General features: G+C 43.3%; 1 protein-coding gene across 2 annotated transcripts in view; it reads left to right on the top strand.

Annotated features, from left to right (window-relative positions):
• Positions 1-21,253, top strand: part of TMEM132C (transmembrane protein 132C) — a 299,900-nt gene that overhangs the window by 172,450 nt on the left and 106,197 nt on the right. For both annotated transcript variants that reach the window (XM_030583380.1, XM_030583381.1), the window contains exon 3: positions 1,783-1,929. In XM_030583380.1, the coding sequence (XP_030439240.1) occupies positions 1,783-1,929 (147 nt within the window). The remainder of the gene's footprint in view (positions 1-1,782; positions 1,930-21,253) is intronic.

Here is a 21,253-nt window from a genome sequence, read left to right on the forward strand (position 1 = left end):
TTAGGCACTTAGGTGCCCGTGGGATTTTCAGAGCCACATATCTGCGTCCTTAGGTGCCTAATAACCTTTGAAAATCTGGTCTTCAGAGCCTAATTTTCCATTGTGCTCTATCCCCTTTCCTCCAGGCTTCCACTGAGGAAAGCCCCACATGGGCAATACACTAATGGCATGATTTAGAACAGCACTTAGGTTGCTATAACTAATGCTGGGGCCAGGCTACTGCAAAATCAAGTTGCTGTAATTGACTGCTGTCCTCTGCACACATGTACAATAATCCAACTCTGAGTGACTTTTGTGAGTTTGCAAATGCTCTGGAGATGGGAACTGTATCAGTGCCTGCGTAGATGGATAGGGCTCTCTCAATCTTGATGTCCTGTAATGAAAATTGTCACTGAAATTGGAGTCATAAATTTTGCACTTAAGAGAATCTTCAATCACTTTATAAACTCTCTTTAATTAAATCTGACAACATCAGGTTCTGATGTTAGTAGAGGCATAGGATGAGATTAACTAATTTGTCCAGGGTCACACAGCAAATCCATGGCAGAAATGAAAATACAGACCCCAGTTCTAATCAATAGATTATGGTCTTTTGTATGGTAAAGTTTTCAGAAGAGAATCTCCTTAGAATGGCATTATAGAATGAGAGGACCCAAAAGACAAAAAGCAAGAATATGAACCAGTCCACTATTAATGCCACAGAACTATAAGTATATGAAAAGCAAGGAAGAAGGTTGTTTTAAAGAGCTGCTACATGCCAGTGGGAAGAGTCCAAATGAGACTCCTATGATGTATCTAATTCTATGTACATACTTTCTCTTACATTAGTATAACTTATGTCACTCAGGGTTGTGAATAAGGCACCCCCCAAGCAATGTAAGTTACACCGACCTAAATACTAGTGTGGACAGCACTATGTCGGTGGGAGAGCTTCTCCCACTGCCGTATCTACCCCCACTCACGGGGGCTGCAGTAAGTAAGTTGACAGGAGAGCTCTCTCCACCAGCTTGAAGCATCTGCACTGGCAGCACTATAGTGGCGCAGCTGCTACGATGCAGCCGTGCCACTGTATGCCCTGTAGTAGCCATAGCCTAAGTTTGGGTTCCTCGGAGTTTGTGTGGGTCTTCTGCAAATTTCTACCTAAGTAGAGAATTTTTGCAGAAATGGAGGAAAGAATCCAGTATGTAAATTTTCTTACATTCACAGTTGTCATCAGAAACCACCCCCAGAGAACCTGGCCTTCTCAGAAAACTTCACAACATGAAGATGGCATGATCATGATGGTCCCTTCTGGCCTTAAAGTCTGAGACTATGGAAATACAGTTAATTTACCCTTTCAATAAAATTAAAAGGTTGCCTTTGGTAGACAAAGCTCAGGTCTGCATTAATGACAGGTTTCAGTGGTAGCTGTGTTAGTCTGTATCAGCAAAAAAAAAAAAAATGAGTCCTTGTGGCACCTTAGAGACTAACAAATTTATTTGGGCATAAGCTTTCGTGGGCTAGAACCCACTTTGCCAGCTGTATGAAGTAAAAAATCCAGGAGCAGGTATAAAATACATGAAAGGATGGGGGTGCTTTACCAAGACTGACCTAACACTGCCACAGGGAGTCCTCGGTTTTTTTTAGTCTGCATTAATGTTATCCCTCCTGCTATCTTTACCAGGTTCAAATGGTCAATGCTTTCCTTAATGCTGATTGATTGAATTTTTTTAAGCTGCACTAGGAAGGCCACAGTCATGAATTACCCTCTTCTAAATATTTCACAATCGCTGCTCCCAACAGGGCCAAGGTGAAGAAGGGCGTGAATATTCTGAGCGCAAAGACAAGCGATCCCCGGCAATGGGACGTGAAGCAGGAGGTGGGGAATGGTGGAAAACATTCAACCACGACCGTTAGCTGTCACAGGATAGCACCAAATTCAAGGAACAGGTAAGAACGCTCACATCTGCTCAGCATTACACTCATTTATATCCACGGTGCCATCCATTGCTTGAAAGACTGAGGACTCATGTTATCCACTACTTAGTAGAGCTATTAAACTTACAGCCTGGAAATCTGGAGACACTTATGTTAACTACGGCACCATCTGCTGATCTATAACTGGGCATCTCACTTTTCAGACAATAAAACTCCTCAGTTTAAGCTGAAATGAATAGAATAGAGCTATTTTTTTCAGCATGAATGTCTTTGAAAGGTCTTTACTGGGCATAGATTCGTCTGGCTTGATAGTTTGGACCTTTTTTCATCCGTGGTTGGTCCATTAAGTCGCCAATGAACTCTTCTATAATGAGCCTTGATAACTCATAAGCATTAGTGTGGGATCATCATGCAAAGCTTTCAGTATTGACAGCGTTCAGTATAATAGAAAAACATTTGAATGGTTTGGTTTGGTTTTGTGTGGTATGTGGACAATTATTTTCTCCCAGAATTTTTCCAGCCTGAAGTCCTCTGTGCCTGGTTGAGTTACTCTGAGATCTACCAGGAGGAGGAGTCTGCCTTCCTTCTCACTGTCAGGAGTAGAAATTTATTTGGATAATGAGTACATTTGATAGGATAAAACCAGAGGAGGTATAATGCTGATGCTCTAGGGCATAAACCAACCACTAACTGCCTGGGCATAGGAAGAAATCCACCCTGTGTCCAATGCAGTGTTTATTGCACCTTTTATTGATGCATCTGGTACTAGCCACTGTCAGAGACAGAATACTGGACTCCAGAAAGCACTAGTTTGATCAGAATGGCGATTCCTATGTTTCTTTATTGTATGTTTTTATTAAGTGTTAATCCACATACCCGTTTGTGATTGTTTCACAGGTCGAGTCTTCTCCCATTTCAGGCAATAAGAATTATATTGTACATTTCAATGGAAGCTAGTTTGGCTCTCATTGCACATTACCGTAATGAACGCTTACAGCTCTCCTGTGTATTAGATCCGTGTGGTCCATGCGATGCTTGCTTGAGTTGGTGTTTCATTACTACCTCAACTCTTAGCCCAACCTTGTTGCAGAGGGTCATAAACATTCAATCCACCTTGGATTGGTTTGTGACATCCCCTGCAATTGGTCTGAAGATTTGTGCACTATTCCTTCAGGCACAGGGGAGTTTGAGGAAGTTGTAATCATGTTCTTACTCTGTGCCTGGACAACGAGAGTGCATAGCAAATGGTAGACTTGCATAAAGTGTCGAAACGTCTGTTACCACTAGCGGCTTACTGGTTCAATCCATCTACGTTAGATATCACTGCAGTTAGTGGGATTTGCAATAGAGAGTTTGCAGGAGAAAAGAGGAAGAATAAATCATTTAAGCCTGCCAAATAATGGTGTTTGAAAAACAAACCGGCTTTAGAACCGGCGTATAATGCCGAACGTATTTACAGCTGAGGAAATATAATAGTCAGGTTATCAAAACCCAAATTAAATCTTCTTAATCCAATTTGCATCATGTCTAATTAACCTATAAAAATATTTTTAACACTGATTATGCAAATAAAAGTGAATGTGTTAATTAACACCTCTTGCATTTGCGTATGTAAATAGCCCTTTTCTTTCAAAAGCATGACTGGGCTGGGTTTGAATGGAATATTAATGCATTAGGAAGAATTGGATAGACTGAAACCTTGACGCCATTAGCTCTTCAACCACTGTGGAAGTATGTACCAGCTAATGTATTGAAATACAGCTTTCACTACATGAAGCTGTATTAATGGGATTTCCTCATTGAACACAATGAGTGCCAATTAGGTATCTCTACTGATTTTCCATGGGAGATGCATGCCGCACGATGGACATTTTGATTGTTATTGAGTGTCATTTGGAGTCCTCTCAGTGCAAAGCACAAATATTCTATTAAGCTAATTTAATTTAGCTAAGGATTGCAGGCCCCTGATGGAGTCTTTCTGAATTGCCACCAGTTTTTTCAAAGTAGAGTAGCAATGTAGCTTGTCTGTACAATGTAAAACATTCTGTTGCGTAAGGTCAGATTAGAAAATCTGAGGTTCTGCTTGGGAGTTTCAGCTTCCACGTAGTTTAAGCTTCTCTTGCTGAAACTCAGTAAACTTCGAAAACATCTTTCTCTCTGCTCAAATAAGTTTACATGTTCGGTGCATAAGGGCTGTTAAAATGAAGCAAATAAATTTTTATTTCTCAGATGTGTTAAGAAAATGGGATCCGTTCACACAGCTTGCCATGGAGATAATAGCCAGATGCACAGTATAGTGTTTTTCCGCATAGCACGATCAGCTCCATTCCAGTAAAGCTCAGAGAATCAGTTTAGCAGGGAGAGAGAAGGAGAGGCCTTTGAAAGTTGTACAGTCTTCCCCCGGCTTTGCAACCTACCTAAAGAACAATTGGTTCTCCCCTTGGGCAGTTACACACCCCCAATTTGGTAGAACCATCCTGATTCTTGGTGTACTACGAAATAGAGTCTCCTGAAAATTATTCTGGGCCAACAAAATGAGATTGCATCCCATTGTTCGCTGTGATCCACAGTGTTTCTTTGCAAAATCATGATGTGATGATAAAGTGTTGGTGCTGCAATGACTTTGTCGAGCACACACACAGAAAATCTGCCCTTTATGCCTTTCTCCTGGGCAGCCCCCATCACCTGGAATCCCTTATTTACTACACCACCACACTTTGCTCTTTCAGATTCCTTAAAACTAAGGCCCTGATGCAGCAAAGCACACAAGCACATACTCACAGCAGTCCCTTGATTTCAAGTGCTTTCCTGAACTAGAAGATAATATCTTCCTAAGGGCCTGTAAGCACTACTGCTGTCCTTCAAAGAAGCATGGATGAAACAAACAGATTGGAAATTAAAAACAAAAAACACAAAAAAAAGCCCCACAGATAAAACCTAAACGATTATGGAAGTGACTAGATGCTGCTAATTTCCCCCTTGGGTCACTTTGCTTTTTCTTGCATCCTACCCCCCACCCTTTGTGTGGTGTTTGTGTATGTATATTGCAAGCTCTTCGAGGCAAGGACTGTATGTTCATATTCACGTTAGCTTAGTGCCTGATGCACTCTGGCATTACATAAACAATAACAAAAACCATGAGGGGGTGTATTTTATTTCTATTTAAAATGAGGTACTATGAACTCCTGAGAATTTAGGTAAACCACACGTTTCCAGGCTCCATAAACTTGTATTGTGAAACCCCAAGATCATAGCACATTACCTTCTGCTCATCAAGAAAGATTCCACTTTTTGTTGCCAGAAGCAGCTTGAAACCAACAGTGCCTGAGTGCCCAATAACATAACCTATTCTGAGCTCCATTTGACTTGTGATTAAGATAACAACCTAGTGATTAGGGGGAGTGGAACATAAACAACTCCTTTTGCAGTTCGTGTCCCTTTTCGGTTCTCTTTTCCAGGGGACAGTTGGCTGAACTGAAATGTGTTCTAAAGATAGATGAGCAGATTTTGGTTGCTGTCTTAGCTACTTAAATGTCCTGATCCTGATGCATCATCTCCCTGCCGTGCTTAGCACCAGCCTAGGGGCCATATGGCCAGTTTAAGGCCTTCCCCATGCTCCCTGAGAATAGCCTCAGTGCAGAAGGGGGATAGATGGGAAGCCAGCTCTAAGTTGCCCTCACAGCAACCCCAGGCACAAGGTGTTCTAGGACAGATCAGGAGGTGGAGTGGAAGGTAGAGCTGGAGCAGCATCATGGTAGAGGACATTGAGAAAATGGGGAAGGGACCTGACTGGGAAAGCCTGTGCTCCGGAGATTCTTTCCTCTCAAAAGGCCCCCTAGGGACCATTGCAGCCAGGATGCAACTAAGGCGTACTTTGGCTTGATATGGAAGCTGATAGAGCCCCTGAAGCGCCTGTACGAAGCAGGCACAAACTTCCTTCCGTCCCTATCTGGGCCAGTGCAAGGATGCATTTGTTCCTTGGGGTGGGTGTGTGTGTGTGTGTGTGTGTGTGTGTGGTGTGTGTGTGTGTGTGTGTAAGAGTCAGAGCAGTCGGTGGTGACAAGGAGTCACTTGGTGCTTGTAAGGGAATCCTGCTTTGTTGTCTAACTTTGGTTGTGTATGTAACTGGGTAGAGGAAGTGAGTGTGGAAGAATGAAGAAACTTGTTAGAAAAACTGACCTGATGGAAAACTGCTACAATGTAATGCTTCATCCCCTTGGCCCTGAACCTTTGAGGGACCTGTGGACTTAACGGCTCTCTAGCCATCTGCCTAATAAAGAGCCATACTCGGGGAGAGTGCTTCCTGTTCACATATCAGAATGTGTCACAGTCATTTAGTCCCATCCCCCAACATACATAGGGTGACCAGACAGCAAATATGAAAAATCAACAGGGGATGGGGAGTAATAGGAGCCTATATAAGAAAAAGACCCAAAACAGGACGGTCCTTATAAAATCAAGACATCTGGTCACCCTAAACACACATAACACATCGTTTTAACAGGCTGAGAATCTCTGCAGTCGTACAGAATGAGCTGATGATGTTACCGAGTTGCATTTCATATCGTCGGGATGCAGAGGAAACAAAAAAAAAACATTAGAATTCTCTGCAGGTCCTTGATCTATCAGCATCATATGAGGCCAAGTGACTCAAGCATGAAGCAAAAGTGCTCTTGTGATTAAAAAAAATAGGGCATATGATCAGTGTGTTTCAAAGTAGTAACACATTTAGGTGATGGTTTGTGTTTCTGGCTTTATATTTCATCTGGAGAAAAGCAGTCCCTCCAACATTCATCCTCTCACATACCAAGGTATTTTAGAGCCTGTATCCTCTCCAGCCTGCACAGTTTTGATCAATTAACCAGAAATTTCACAAAGCTCAGAGGCCTGGTGGCAGTGAATTAAGCCACCCACTGACCTGAAAACACTGAGGTTTGATCAGGAATCGCTGCTGCTTGCACTGGGTATCCAGATGTTTGGTGCTTAAGGATCAGGGTTTCTCTTTGGAGTTGTTCTTCTGTGGAGTTCTTGAGTCGGGGTGGCATGTACCACTGCTGTGATATTAGGCAATGGGAAAAGACCACAGGATTTCGTGGGATAAATTTACAACAGACTCTGCATTTATGCCTGCAAACATTTGTATGCATAAACTAGCTAGTTAGCCATGGGAGAAAGCCGAGCGGCCTCAGGTTTTTACTGCTGATGAACCCATGTGACTAACGACTTCCATTCCTTTATCCAGGAGGTTGCGTATGAGCAAACATGGCTGGCTGAATATTTTCTTTTAAATATTATGCACATTTTAGTGCAAATTGGGTGCAGCTCTTGCGCTACTGACAAGGTACCAGTGTGATCCTCAGAGCTCCCAGGGTTGGTCATCCCTGAGTTGTACTGTGAAGTGAATCTGTCTCCTTAGAGTGACACATGGGATTGTTCCCGTGTATCCGTCCTTAACATCAGTAGAAATCACACCGCTGAATCCTTATCTGTGGCTTTAAAAGTATCCCCTTCCCCTTTTATTTCCTTACCTCATTGAATTTCTTGCTGCCTATTTTCTATGCAAACCCCTCTCCCCACCCCCAGTGCCTTATACAGGGCAATCCACAGCAGAGAATCCTCCAATGAATCATGTGAGTGCCAGTACATCTGCACAGATGGTGGAGGAGCAGCCAGCTGCACATTGTAATAGCGTGTTTTCTAGGCCACAGAAGTCTAGGGTGACAAGGTTGCTTCCCCAAGGAAGCTTTCATGAGCACTCTCTCTTGCTGCTGTAAATGTCTGGAGCGTTCATCTAGGCAGGGTCGCGGGGTATAAAGCCCGCTGAACTCTTCCCGTATCCGGGAAGGAAGTAATCTATTTCTAAGGCTGAGGAAAACCAGGGGTATGTTCAGTGAGTGTAGCCCCAGCCCTTATGCCCGCCATAGATGCTAAGTAGGTACATGCACCTGCTGTCTTGCTGGTTTTCATTCTCTGGTTCTTTGGTGCTTGTGGTGGGGCGGCGGGGCAGCAGGCCAGCGAAGCAAGATTAAAGCAGTGTGAAGGGGAGGTCTCTTGAGCATTAAGGAAAAGTAATTTCTGTGAGAGTCCATGTGAAATGAGTGTTTTGCTGAGGCTACGTTACTCTTTCTGTTCCATGCTTTGACTGATTCAGCTCCGGACGTATCAAACGTCAGTGTAGTAATAACCACCGCAGCTCTCATGACAACAAGCTGCAACCCTCTGAGGTAGGTGGGAGGGTGAGCAAACAGACTCGTCTTTTAAAGAGCTGTTTAATATCAGAAGTTTGTCCTGGACTTCTCATGGAATCCAACATAAATTTATATGGCCTGAGTTATTAGAAAAGGTTCAGGCCAAGGCAAAAGACAAATAGGATCTGCATAGCTCAGAGGTCTTCAATCTGTGGGGTGCGCTCCCCTGGAGGGGCACAATATAATGTTGGAAGGCGGCAGGGGTGAGGAGGGAGCAGCCCCCAGCCCAGCCCTGGCCCTATGTTCATAGTCCCAGCTGCCCGCCCTGCGCCCAAGGACTCTGCACATAGGCCACGTCCAGACTAGGTATTAAAATCGATTTTAGATACGCAACTTCAGCTACGGGAATAACGTAGCTGAAGTCGAATTTCTAAAATCGAGGTACTCACCCGTCTGGACGCCACGGCATCGATGTCCGCGGCTCTCCGTGTCGATTCCGGAACTCCGTTCGGGTTGATGGAGTTCCGGAATCGATGTAAGCGTGCTCGGGGATCGATACATCGCGTCCAGACTAGACGCGATATATCGATCCCCGAGCAATAGATTTTAACCCGCCGATGCCGCGGGTTAGTCTGGACGTGGGCTCAGCCTCAGCTGCAGGCCTCAGCCCCTACCCAAAAGTCTGCTCCCACCCCCAGCTGTGGCCCCATTCTCGGCTCCTTTGCCCCTGTCTGCATGCATCTCCCCCACCCCCCCGGCCATGGCCCTGCTCCCAGCTCCATGGGAGAGGGGTGAACAGGGGCAAGGGGGTGCACAAGGTAAAAAGTTTGAGGATCGCTGGCCTAGCTGGTACAGAGGATACCAAAGGAAAAGTGGTTTGTTCCTTCTGGCTGCTGCATTCCATTCATTCCCTTCTCTTTAAAAGTCAAAATAGGGCATCATAGACCAGCATGGGATTTTCAAAAGCAATCCTTGCTGGCCTTGAAGTCAATAGTCAAACTCCCATTGGAGCAGAGGTGGGCCCAGTGCTGAGTGCTGTTGGAAACGCCACTCCTAGCCTGCATATGGAAGAGTACCTGGCCCTAGTCAGAGGGCTGGGCTAGTGCCGTGTGGGTTCATAGAGAAGAAAGTGATAATGAGGGATGAGCAAACTGGACTGGTTACAATAAGAACCATCCATGATCTCTTAGCAGGTTCCGGAACTTCAATACACACTTTATTTTTTCTATTTGCCTCCTTTGCAATTGCTGGCTCTGTCTGGAAGCAGAAGGGCTGAAGCACCGCAAGGCAGGTTGGTCTTAGGGCACGTCTGGCCCACCTAAAAACTTCACAAAAAAGCCCCTTCTCAGAGATTTTCTGCCCAGATTTGCTGGCTCAGCAGCTTTGGATAGTTCGGAAAAGCTTTTTAGGTGATTATCCAAACCAAATGATCTAAACCTTTTGTGGTTTGGCCATCGCATGTAATATCCTGGCCTGGCTTGGAGACCTCAGTTCCTCCTGGCTACCATCCTCTCATTCTGTTCTGGCTGTATGTATTCGGCTTGTTGTTTGTATGTAAATAGCACACAGAGGAGAACATGCTAAATTGAATCGGATTGTGCAATCTCACAATAATGGCGTGACTTTATCCATTCCACACTGAGAGACTGACTCAATAATAACCGTAATTTACAAAGTCTAGGGTGAGATGATGTTTTTGATTTTTGACAAAATAAGCATCTTTCAGAGTGACTAGAAAACATACTATCTATCTGCTTTCCAACCTGCGGCCCAAATGACTTCTGTTTGGTGGGTGTGTTTTTTACAGAACTCTTGGCATACACAGAGCAGAAGTCTGACTGTCACCTGCATGTCCTGCGGAAGGCCAGTCCATTACTGCCACTTGCATGCTGCAGTCACCTTCATCTTCTCCTCTAATAAACTGTCTTTGTTAACTAGGTTATCTAGGAAAATCTCTCTATGATGCAGCACTTTCTTGGACTGACACTTCTGTTCATTTTCCTCTTTGCACATAAAAGCACAAGTTCTGATTTTAGTTCAGGTCAGCTCTTATTTATCCGTGTCACTTGGCATATTTGGGGATATTTTCGCAGCTATGGTAATGCTGCCTTGTGATTTGGAAGAGGTGGAAAATAAGGGACAAAATGATTCATAGCCAGGGTGTGTGTGTGTGTGTGTGTGTGTGTTTTACAATCTTAGAAGCAGAAACATCTGCTAGAATCCATAAAGAGCTGAGTTCAGCAACAGGGCATCATGCTGCTGAGCAGCTCTGCTTTCCTCTCTAACTTACAGTGAAAGGAAATAAATCAGGCAATAAAGCATGAAGCAAATGGGGGGGGGGATCTCCAAATCAACTCTTTCTAAAAGATTGAATAAGATCCCCATTAGTGCTCACTAAAGCAATCTGAATTATGTATCTTATAGACAGAAGCACACTCCACTGTCTCTATGTGAAGAATTCCATCATAATAAATCTCATCTGAACTATTCTGATTAGACAAAGGGTATGGCTACACTTGCAACTTCAAAATGCTGCTGCGGGAGCGCTCCCACGGCAGCGCTTTGAAGTGTGAGTGTGGTCGCGGCGCCAGCGCTGGGAGAGAGCTCTCCCAGTGCTGCCCGTACTCCACCTCCCCGTGGGGATTAGCTTACAGCACTGGGAGCTGCGCTCCCAGCACTGGGACCCTGTTTACACTGGCGCTTTGCAGTACTGTAACTTGCTGTGCTCGGGGGGTGTTTTTTTCACACCCCTGAGTGAGAAAGTTGCAGCGCTGTAAAGCGCCAGTGTAGCCAAGTCCTTAGACTGCAGCACAGGAAGCCATAGTATGGAATAGGCCCCCAAGAGAAGCTGGTGGAAGTCTGGTTGCTTGAGACTTATAACTGGACTGGACAAAGCTCTAGGAAATATACTGCACTGGCAGGGAACTGAACGCGATGATCTTAAAGCTTTGTTCCATCTCTAGCTTCTGTCAAGTCTGTCAAGTATCAGAGGGTAGCCGTGTTAGTCTGGATCTGTAAAAGCAGCAAAGAATCCTGTGGCACCTTATAGACTAACAGACGTTTTGGAGCATGAGCTTTCGTGGGTGAATACCCACTTCCTCAGATGCATGTGACATGCATCTGAGGAAGTGGGTATTCACCCACGAAAGCTCATGCTCCAAAACGTCTGTTAGTCTATAAGGTGCCACAGGATTCTTTGCTGCTTGTCAAGTCTGTATCGACTAGCACACTGTCGACAGTGCCCGACCATAGTTTAAGACTTAAGTAGTAATGCGTATTTGTCTGAGACCCCTGCTGTTCCCTGGGCATTACAGGCTGAGCTGGAGACAGGTGGATGGATTCTGTATTGACTTACAGAGCTCACCTTTACAATGTCGTAACTTGCTTCACAGTTCACAGGCCTCAGAGATTTCAGTTATTTCATATTTGAAGTACAGGGGAAAACCTCGACGCTCCCTCTCCTGTACAACTACATGGTAATAGTGACCTTTGTATGAGCCCTGCACAAATTGATTATATATGTGCAAAGCATTTCTTAGAGTTACAAGTTAGTCATGATAGACTAATAGAACTGGTCAGCTAGGGTCAAATCTAGGTCAGGTGCATCCCTGGCATGGCACCTATGCTTGTGTGGCTATAGGTTCCTTCTATTAGTAGGGCTGTTCCTTTAGCTCACCAAGCACAGCCATGATTTGGACTTGACTCGCAAGTTCTACCTCTAGCTGCTCTTGTGCAGAGTTAGACAAGTGATGCTATTTGCATACCTGCAGCTAGTGATGGTTGTGCATGACAAATAACCCAACTGTTCACAGATCATATTGCCTGCCTTTTCTATTAATGCATCTATGATGAGGCCAAAAATAATAGCTAGGGAAAATGTTGACTTTTTTCTTTTTCCTTTTCCTTTTCCTTCCAGCTGAATATCGACACATTTCACTGACTTCGTCCATGGAATCCATTCCAGTTGCAGTTAGTTGTAAGGAGAATGTATCTGAAATGACTGAGAAACTAATTTTATAAGAACAGAAAAATGTTCAATGGCACAATCAGAGTGTGGTTCTCAGGGTGGTTTTAGGGTTTAAGGTTGGAGTCTAACCCTCAGGATGCGCTTGATGGACCTAATTCTTCTCTCCCTAACACCAGTTTTACAAAGGTGTAACTCCACTGAGCTGAATGGAATTACTCCTGATTTCACACAGGTAGGGAAGAGGATCCCCTGTATATCTGAAAGAGGTTTGTTTAGCGCCGCATTGCTAATATTCAACTCTGGTTACAAACATGTAGTTTTGAGCAAAGGCCCCTATGTGAAGGGCTGCTCTTTTACTCAAATGGTAGCTGAGTCACTGGCACTACTACAGCCTACATAATAGTTCATACTGATCTGAGATCCCTGTAGTTCTCTTGATATAAATGACTATGGATGAAAGAGTGTTTACTGCATTGGCCGATGTGGGGTCAGCATTAAACAGTCATCATCTACCCACCATGCAGAGGCATCAGAGATACCACAGTTATTTTTATGCGGTGTTATTGTAGCTGCGTTGGTCTCAGGATATTAGGGAGACAAGGTGAGTGAGGTAATATTTGTTACTGAGCCGACTTCCGTTGATGAGAGACAAGTTTTTGAGCTTACAGAGAGCTCTTCTGCGTAAATACAAAAGCTTGTCTCTCTCGCCAACAGAAGTTGGTGTCGTGCTTATATGAATTTTCTGGCTTTGGTTGGTTTCTGTCACATAAATGGGGTGGGGATGAGGAGAGGAAGGAAGAGTTTAAATTGAACTGTTTTTAATTATACTATATATCTCCTGGTGACTGGCCATGGTGGAGCTGGACGGCTCCATTTGTCATCAAGTTGGTCTTTGTGGGTTTGAAAAACAACTCATTATGCATCATTTACATATAATATGACTCAGATTCTGTCTTGAGTTACACCCATACAAACATTGTTTGCAGTGGACTGTTTTTGTGTAACCCAGGGCACAATGGGGTGTGGTGCATCCCCTTATAATATTTGCAGACCTCTTAATAGAAAATGCAGTTGGATAATAGTGAATATGCAAATATTGACAATGCATTTTCAAAGAGCAGTGTATTACATCCTCTCCTATCTGAGCCTTTTCCCAGGAAGCCCAATACTTTTTTCCTATTAAAAACCACAGGAATCTGGCCCAAGGGAACTAGACTTAGTGACGCTGAGGTCTATATGGTTCTATAAAAATGTGCTAATAAGTGACTATAATGTAACTAGAATATGCTTCATGCAAAAGGTCTCTTGCAAAGTATCATTACAAAGCTTATAATCTAGAGTGTGATCGTCCTATTTGTATAAATGTACCACTCTTGTATCTGAAACTAGAAATATGAAATATAGTCTGAGGGCCTATTGTAATTATGCAAAGTGTGGGCAATTAATGGCGGTTTGGAATCTTGATGACTCCCATTAACCAGGACAATTGTCTGCAGATGGCTGTGTTTTACCTGTAAGTCTTCCTGTATACCTGTGTGCTGGCAAGTGGGCAATGAAGTCTTGCAGTGACATGATCATGTCACCTGAACTGGAATCCATCTTTAACCTGGTGTCTTTCCATTGAGAAGGAGGGGCTGGGAACCCAGAGAGGGGCAAAGAATTCCCCTTATGCGGGAGCCTTATGCAAAATATATAAAGGGATGGAAGAGAACAAAGGAAGAGAGGAGCCATTGTGAAGAATCCCCTAGCTGCCACCTGAGCTGAAACAAGAGTTGCACCAGGGGAAAGAATTGTGCCCAGGCCTGGAAGGTGTCTAGTCTGAGGAAAAAACTTACTGAAGCATCTCTGAGGGTGAGATTATCTGTATTCACTTTGATTAGAAGTAGATTTGTGCATTTTATTTTATTTTGCTTGGTGACTTACCTTGTTCTGTCTGTTACTACTTGGAACCGCTTAAATCCTACTTTCTGTATTTAATAAAATCACTTTTTACTTAAGTAACTCAGAGTATGTATTAATACCTGGGGGAGCAAACAGCTGTGCATATCTCTCTATCAGTGTTAAAGAGAAAGTACAATTGATGAGTTTACCCTACATACACTTTTTACAGGGTAAAATGGATTTATTTGGGTTTAGACTCCTTTGGGAGTTGGGCATCTGAGTGTTAAAGACAGGAACTCTGTGAGCTGCTTTCAAGTAAACCTGCAGCTTTGGGGCAAGTAATTCAGACTCTGGGTCTTTGTTGGAGCAGACAGGAGTGTCTGGCTCAGCAAGACAGGGTGCTGGGGTCCCGAGCTGGCAGAGAAAGCAAGGGGCAGTAGTAGTCTTGGCACATCGGGTGGCAGCTCCCAAGAGGGGTTCTGTGATCCAACCTGTCACAGACTTCCACCACCAGGCTGCCCTCAAGATCCCCTCCGCAGCCACCAGAGGAAGGACACAGCATTTAATTTTTAGCAGAGCTGTGCTATTTAGTACATAACATAGGATGTAAATAGGTCATGTAGTATTGCCTCTGAAATACCTTACTCCACCAAGCATAACTTCTCCCAGGTTCCATCCTGTACCACTAATACACTACTCTTCCATTATTTTTGCACCAACGTTCTAGTAGTGCTAGCGTGAAATGAGTTTATTAAGGAAAACTTAAACGCCTCTCTTGAATGGATAATTGCTAAATCCTCGGCCTTCCCACTTTCGTCCTGGGCCTCCGGTAGCAGTTAAGTTTCTGGGGGCAAAACCCTGGCTTCATTGAAGTCAGTGGCAAAACTCTCATTGACTTCAGTGGGGCCAGGATTTTGCCCCAAATGTTTTAGCGTGGACTGAGTTTTCCCATTTTCCCTTTCCTGAGATAACGGCTCAACAAATTGGATATTTTCCTATCCTCTTTTGGCTCTTCAGCAGCTCACATGCTCCCTTTGCATGTGTACATCAGCATGCAGGATTATAATTATTACAAAAGTGGTTTTAAGTAGCACCCCATTGATTTTTAGTTTCCACACTACAAATTAATGGACTCAGCGTGCACTCTTTGTAATCAGAGTGGTAGAAATTCAATAATGACTCTGCCACGGCATCCGAGTGACCTCAGCCACTGAATCCTTTCCAATTTCAACCATTTATAATGAGAATAGCAGATTTAGCGATGCTGTTTTTTGTGCTAAAACAAAGTGCCCTGCCAACCAAAGCTTTTCTGATAGACCAGCCAACAAGAATTACAGTGGTGATTTCTTTCCTCGTGTCCAATTTAAAACTGTAGTGTCACAATGTTCATCGCTGTGCAGTAGACATAAGAAATCGATAATGTGCATAATCTGCATAAAATATTCTATTGTAACTACTAGATTAAGCCAGAATAGAAGTTGACTGGCACACTTCAAGGAATGTAACTTCTCTGGCCATCTTAATAATCCTTTAGCTAAGCTTAGGACTCTCTAATTCTGTATGGTTATTGGTCCCTATGGCTTTTTTCCTCCTCTCTTAAAGAAGTTGGGTGAGCCACCATGCTGGAAAATGCTATTTCTCAAGATGTGTCTTGAATACATTATGTGCAAAATGTTCAGAAACTTGATGAAACAAAGCGGGAAGGCGTATTCCAAGTGGGATTTTGTTCATTCCCAAATAACATCTGCTTGGCTGGTTAGGCTTGTAGAATTTCCTGATTAGGTTATGCCTATGACTCTTGTTTCATGATGAATAAGTGAAGGCCACGTTACCCTAGTTAAAACTCCTTGCTGGACGGTGAAAATGCACAGCAGGCAATGGGCATGTTTGAAAAATTCTTTCGAGCTGTATTCTTGAGCAAGAAAGGACATTTCTGTAGTCTTCAAATGTTAATGCCTAAAGTACTTAAGCTTTAATTAATGAATTATATGCAAAGAGATGTTAGAGTAATCATGTTAAAGGCATGCTTTTGTACATAGTACTCTTGCTGGATGGATGGAGAAACAAATGCATGAATCTCACTCTCTTAATTAAAACCTCTTCCAAGGGTCATCTGGATAAATTAGATTTTCTTCTGAGAATAAATATTCTTGATTTCTGGGTAAGAGAGAGACCTTGGAAGCAGAAAGAGCACAAGTGTGCGTTCGTGGGTGTGCGTGTGTGGGTGATGGACAAGAGTATGCTCAGGATTCCTCTTGCATTATGGGAGTTGTACAAAACACTTAACTCCAGAATTGAAAACTGTTTGTGAGTGTAAGGAGTTGTGTGTAATGTGAAATGTTTTGCATAAATGAGAGAGTTAAATTTGAGTAGGAAGTGTTTTTTTGCACAAAGTAGATTCCTGCAAAAACTTCAAGGCAGCTTTTCACAGTGCATTTGGAGTTGGGAACAGTCACACGGTTGAAGCCATATGGTATTCCTTCTGGTTCCCTGATTGGCAGAAGTTACCCCTTGGCCTCTGCTTGGTCAGCAGGAACCATTTTGACTGACTTTCTCAAAGGAAACCTTTTTGTCTTGAAATTTCTTCACCAAAGCAACATTTCAGGAGGATGAGATTGCCTGAAGTGAGGTAATGGACATTTTCGTGCAAAGTTCTGTGAACAAAATGTTCTCACAGTTCTCTACATTCCAGTCCTCTTCCACTCTGAGGGGAACAATATTCCATCACATATTAACATAGAGTACACCGGGGCAACAGGCTCCGTTGATACAACTGAGGTAGCATCCTTCCTGAGGCAGCTTTCCCAGTTCTCTCCTCTGGCTTTCAAACTTATCCCCCAAGGGAAGTGCTATTACCCCTTATTTTACTTAGGTGCGTATGGACTAAGGGCCAGATTTTTAAAGGTATTTAGTCACCTAATAAGATTTGCAAAAAGTACCTAGTTGCCAAACTCTCACTGAAATTAGTAGCCGTTAGGCAACTGCATGCTCTTGAAAAAAAACCTGGGCACCTTTGTGCATCTTTAGACCCTGAAATACCTGTAAACATCTGGCCCACGGTGACTTATCTGTGGTCACACAGGGAGTCTGTGGAGAAGCAGGGAACTGAACTCAGGTTTCCTGACTCCCAGCCTCTTCTGCCCTGGATTAGGTAAGAATAGAACTGGCGACCATTTGCAAACAAGTTAAAAAAAAAATTCTTCTGTTCCACCAAACTATTTCTATTTGTTAAACAAGCCCTTTGGCATTGCACTGGGCTGCACCTAACTAAAATTTAGGCTGCTGCTTTGCAGTTCTACTGTAAGTATATTACTAATTATATCCTGCAAAGATTACCAAACACTGGAAAAACAAACAAAATCACCGTACCTTATGATCACCAGTACTAGCCAGCAGTCAGAATACCCTCTGTTTGTAGGCTGGGAATGTGCATAAGTACAAGAAAATTAGCTTTGCATTGTGCTATGAGGGTTACCAAATCCAGGATGCGTTAGGCTGTTAGAGGCAGCAAATTCCACAGCTGGGAACCCTCCTCAGAGAACGGTCTTCATAGATTCAACTCTAGGCACAGCAAGAGGGCTTCACATAATCCTCACCAGTCACAATGAGGGCATATGGAGGTGGGAGAAACTGGTCTGAAAAACAGTTGGACTGTAGACCGTTCAAGTCTTTATAGAAAAATCATGTCACTCTGCTTCTATTGCAACCTGTCTGATCAAGTCAGGACTTCCCTTACAAACATGGTTAGGCACAGATACAGCATCTGGCTAACTGAATTTTCTATGTGCTGCAGAGGAACAGTGTTTTAGTTCATAGAAAATCAAAGCAATCATGAACTTAGCGTTAACCTAGAAATATGACAGTCAGTGCAGAGGACATGATCCCTAAGAATGGGTCGGGAGCTCAGCTTTTGAAAATGTTACCCCCAGAACCACTCCGGAAGGGGATTGTTGCCATGTTCAGTTAATCGGGCTGTATGGATTATTCTGACATGCAGCTTCTCTTGCACTTTTCAGTATCCCCTGGGCTGAGAGAATTACTGAGGTGTGACCAAACTTGCAGTCACTCCTATAAGCAAACATTGCAGGGTCAGATCCTCAGCTGGTCTAAATCAGCATTGCTCCATAGGGAGATGCTGATTTCTATCAGTCAGGGATCTGGACATCAATGTGAATTTAAAACAAAACCCAAGGAGGTAAAGAGTGCCCCAGGACCCATTTCTAGCTAGCAAAACCTAGACACTCACTGGAAGGACATGTTTGTACAGCCCCAGCTGAACTGGTTGTTCACAAATATGCTCCAACTCTGTAAATGTTTGAAACTGTCAAGTCATTTCAATATTATCTTTCTCAAATGAACACTGATTTCACTGGGTTCACTCTGAGTGTTGCAACCCAACAGCTGGTTTAGATCTGATGTCTTTTTAGCTGGCGCTAAAGGAGAGTGTGCTTTATTATTTATTAAGAGCTAATATATTTCTAGCAGGATTCTAGATGCTGTAGCATGTAATTATTTCCCAGAAATGCATTATTTGCATCTCAGTCTTGTGATGAAGCACATACTGAAAAAGAGCAGACAGGAGAAAATAGGCCAAGCATATGGGGCCTGACTCAGTGCCCGCTGAAGTCTACAGGAGGCCTTCCATAGGCTTGGGCTGGGTCCTCTGTGAGCAATTTTAGCATGGATGGGATAATAATTATTAATAATAAATACTTAGCTGTTATAGAGCCCTTGTCAGTAGTAGATCTCAAAGTGCTTTACAAAGGAGGTCAATATCATTGTCCCAGGTGGTGACTCAGTTTCCCCATCTGTCAAACCAGGATAATGATTTTGTTGAAGGTCACCCAGCAGATCAGTGACAGAGCCACAAATAGAACCTGGCTCTCCTGAGTCCCAGACCACTACTCTAACCTAGACATTTTACCCAGGTAGCTCCAGTGCCACCTTTATGGGTGGAACTGTTGGAAACACTTCTGAGCAAAGGTGACTAGAACAGCTTGGTGTGGACCCATAATTCCTAAATGCCATTAAAGCTACACAACTATTCATACCAGTGTTATCCTGCCTTGACAAGACTTGTGAGTAATAGGTCACTTAGCAAGTGACAAAGGTGAGTAGTACACAACCGCGTGTCTGGTTGTACCTGTTCTCTGTTTATTCAGTGGAAGATGTGTGGTCAGTTTCTTCTCAGTGAGACAGACAAGCTTTCGAGCTTACATGGAGCTCAAGTCATGAGACCAGAAGAGCTCTGTGTAAGCTCGAAATCTTGTGCCTCTCTCAGCAACAGAAGTTGGTCCAATAAAAGTATTACCTCACCTGCCTTTTCTTGCTATTGAGACTTCTTTTATCATTGGAGACTTCATGCCATTGTAACATTAATGGCTGCTGAGAGAGATTTTCCTTAGACTTGAGAACGCTCATGGAGGGGATTTCATTTAGAAGGAGCCATTTCTTCACACAAGTCAATAGGAGCAGATAACTTTGACTTTCCTGGATACAGCCAAATACTATAGGGAAAAATCACTTGTTTAAACAGAGATTTTAGGGAGGTCCTTTTTTAAGCTTTCTAAATAAAGCTTTTCCAATATGCAGTTTAGACATATATATAAATGTAATGAACTAATGAAGTATTTGTTGAGATTTAACCTAAGTGTATTTTTTATAAGCAGGTACTGTAAGCATACCTACAGAAAACACACCACCACCTTCCCCTCACCCCCAATAGTACAGCTGCTAGAGCAGATTTTCCCTTTTCGCTCCAGTGGTAGAAGCTTGTGGTTTTTTCTGTAACTGAAGATCCCGAGTCTTTCCCCAGTGATACAGATGTGGGGTTCAGCTATGGGCTATTGGTGGCCAGAGATTGGCTTCAGTGTAATTGATGCTATAGTGTTAGCAGCTATAGAGAAATCGAAGACAGATAAACAGTGTGATCTCCCACAGCACGTCTCTGTCATTGCACGATCAAATCACTCTCCCAGTGTGTTCTGTTTGGGGTTTCATCTCCATGCTTAGTGCAGAAGGGTAACTCCTGTCCTGAGATGGGACACTCTCACAGGCTGTGGAATGAGACAGAGCATGTGATGGACTAAGGAGAGGGAGTTCATGTCAGTGAGCTGGCTTTCCCTTCACTGGCTCCGAAACTCTCATTCTAGAACTCACAGAAAGTTTGATGGCACCTTGTCTGTGCTTCCCCGCTCCATGCCCCTCTCTGTGCAGAGTGTGTACCAGCCACACAGAACTAGGGGCATGAGATTTTGCATCCCATGGGTTTTCAGTCATTGAGGAAGCTCAAGCAGGTGGGCCCTCATCTCAGAAAGAAGGAGCCAGGGACAAGAGGAGTAACAGTCAGGAGTTGAGCAAGGATGAGATTCCGGAGGGCCAAAGAATTAATTGGATCACAAGGAAGCGACCAGGCTTCGTGGGATGGGATGAAGGAGACCGACCTCTAAAGGGTCAGTTCGGGTAGAAATATAGGGATGCTTCTCCAGACCACATTTTTGATGAATCTTTTGAAGTTTCCCCTCTCTAATTAGAAGCAGTAAAGTGTAGCTCAGGAGCATGTTGGTCCAGTCGGTTTCTTTGCCTCTGCATTATTCTCTCTTATGCCTTAGGACCGCTGACTCCAGTGGCAAAGCTTTCAACTATTAGCAAACAGGGTTGAATTTACACTGTAGATAATTGTGGTGACACTCTATGGGGCAAAATCGAATTCAGTTAGAACAATTTCTACAGTTAGAAAAAAGGAATGTAAACAAATGTTACTTTCTACTTACTAATTAGGGATAATCTCATAAAAGGAATTTCTGTATTGAGAACAATACAGTTCTAAATCGAGGATCAAAGTCTAAATTATTAAAATAGAAATATATGTTTAAATGTATTTTTTACTCTGCGCTGTTTATGCTGTTTGCTTGTTTTAGTGTATTTCTCCCTATCGTGCAATGCAAATAGGGCCAGTTGGTTTCACTTTTGTTTCCAGCTGGTTATATTTTCTTGACGTTCATGCAGGGGAATGTTTAAATGCAAACCAAAACCTGTTTCCATTTTAATTCAAAATAAATCATAATGACACTTTGAGATCTGCAAAAATAAGTTTTAAACTTTCAGCCCTTGACTTCCCATTGACCCCCAAAGGAGTAGTCATGTGCATAAAATTAACCACATGTGTAAGTCTTTATAGGATCAGTGCTTAAGCTATCTTCCAGCCCCTTGAATTCATACAGATGCTCTGTTTCCACTTTCCCTTATCAGGCTTTGTGTCTCCCCGGTGTTAGATTCGATTGTGTGGGCAGAAAATACC

The sequence above is a fragment of the Gopherus evgoodei genome, chromosome 13 (genome assembly GCF_007399415.2).
Source record: "Gopherus evgoodei ecotype Sinaloan lineage chromosome 13, rGopEvg1_v1.p, whole genome shotgun sequence".
NCBI lineage: Eukaryota > Metazoa > Chordata > Testudines > Testudinidae > Gopherus > Gopherus evgoodei.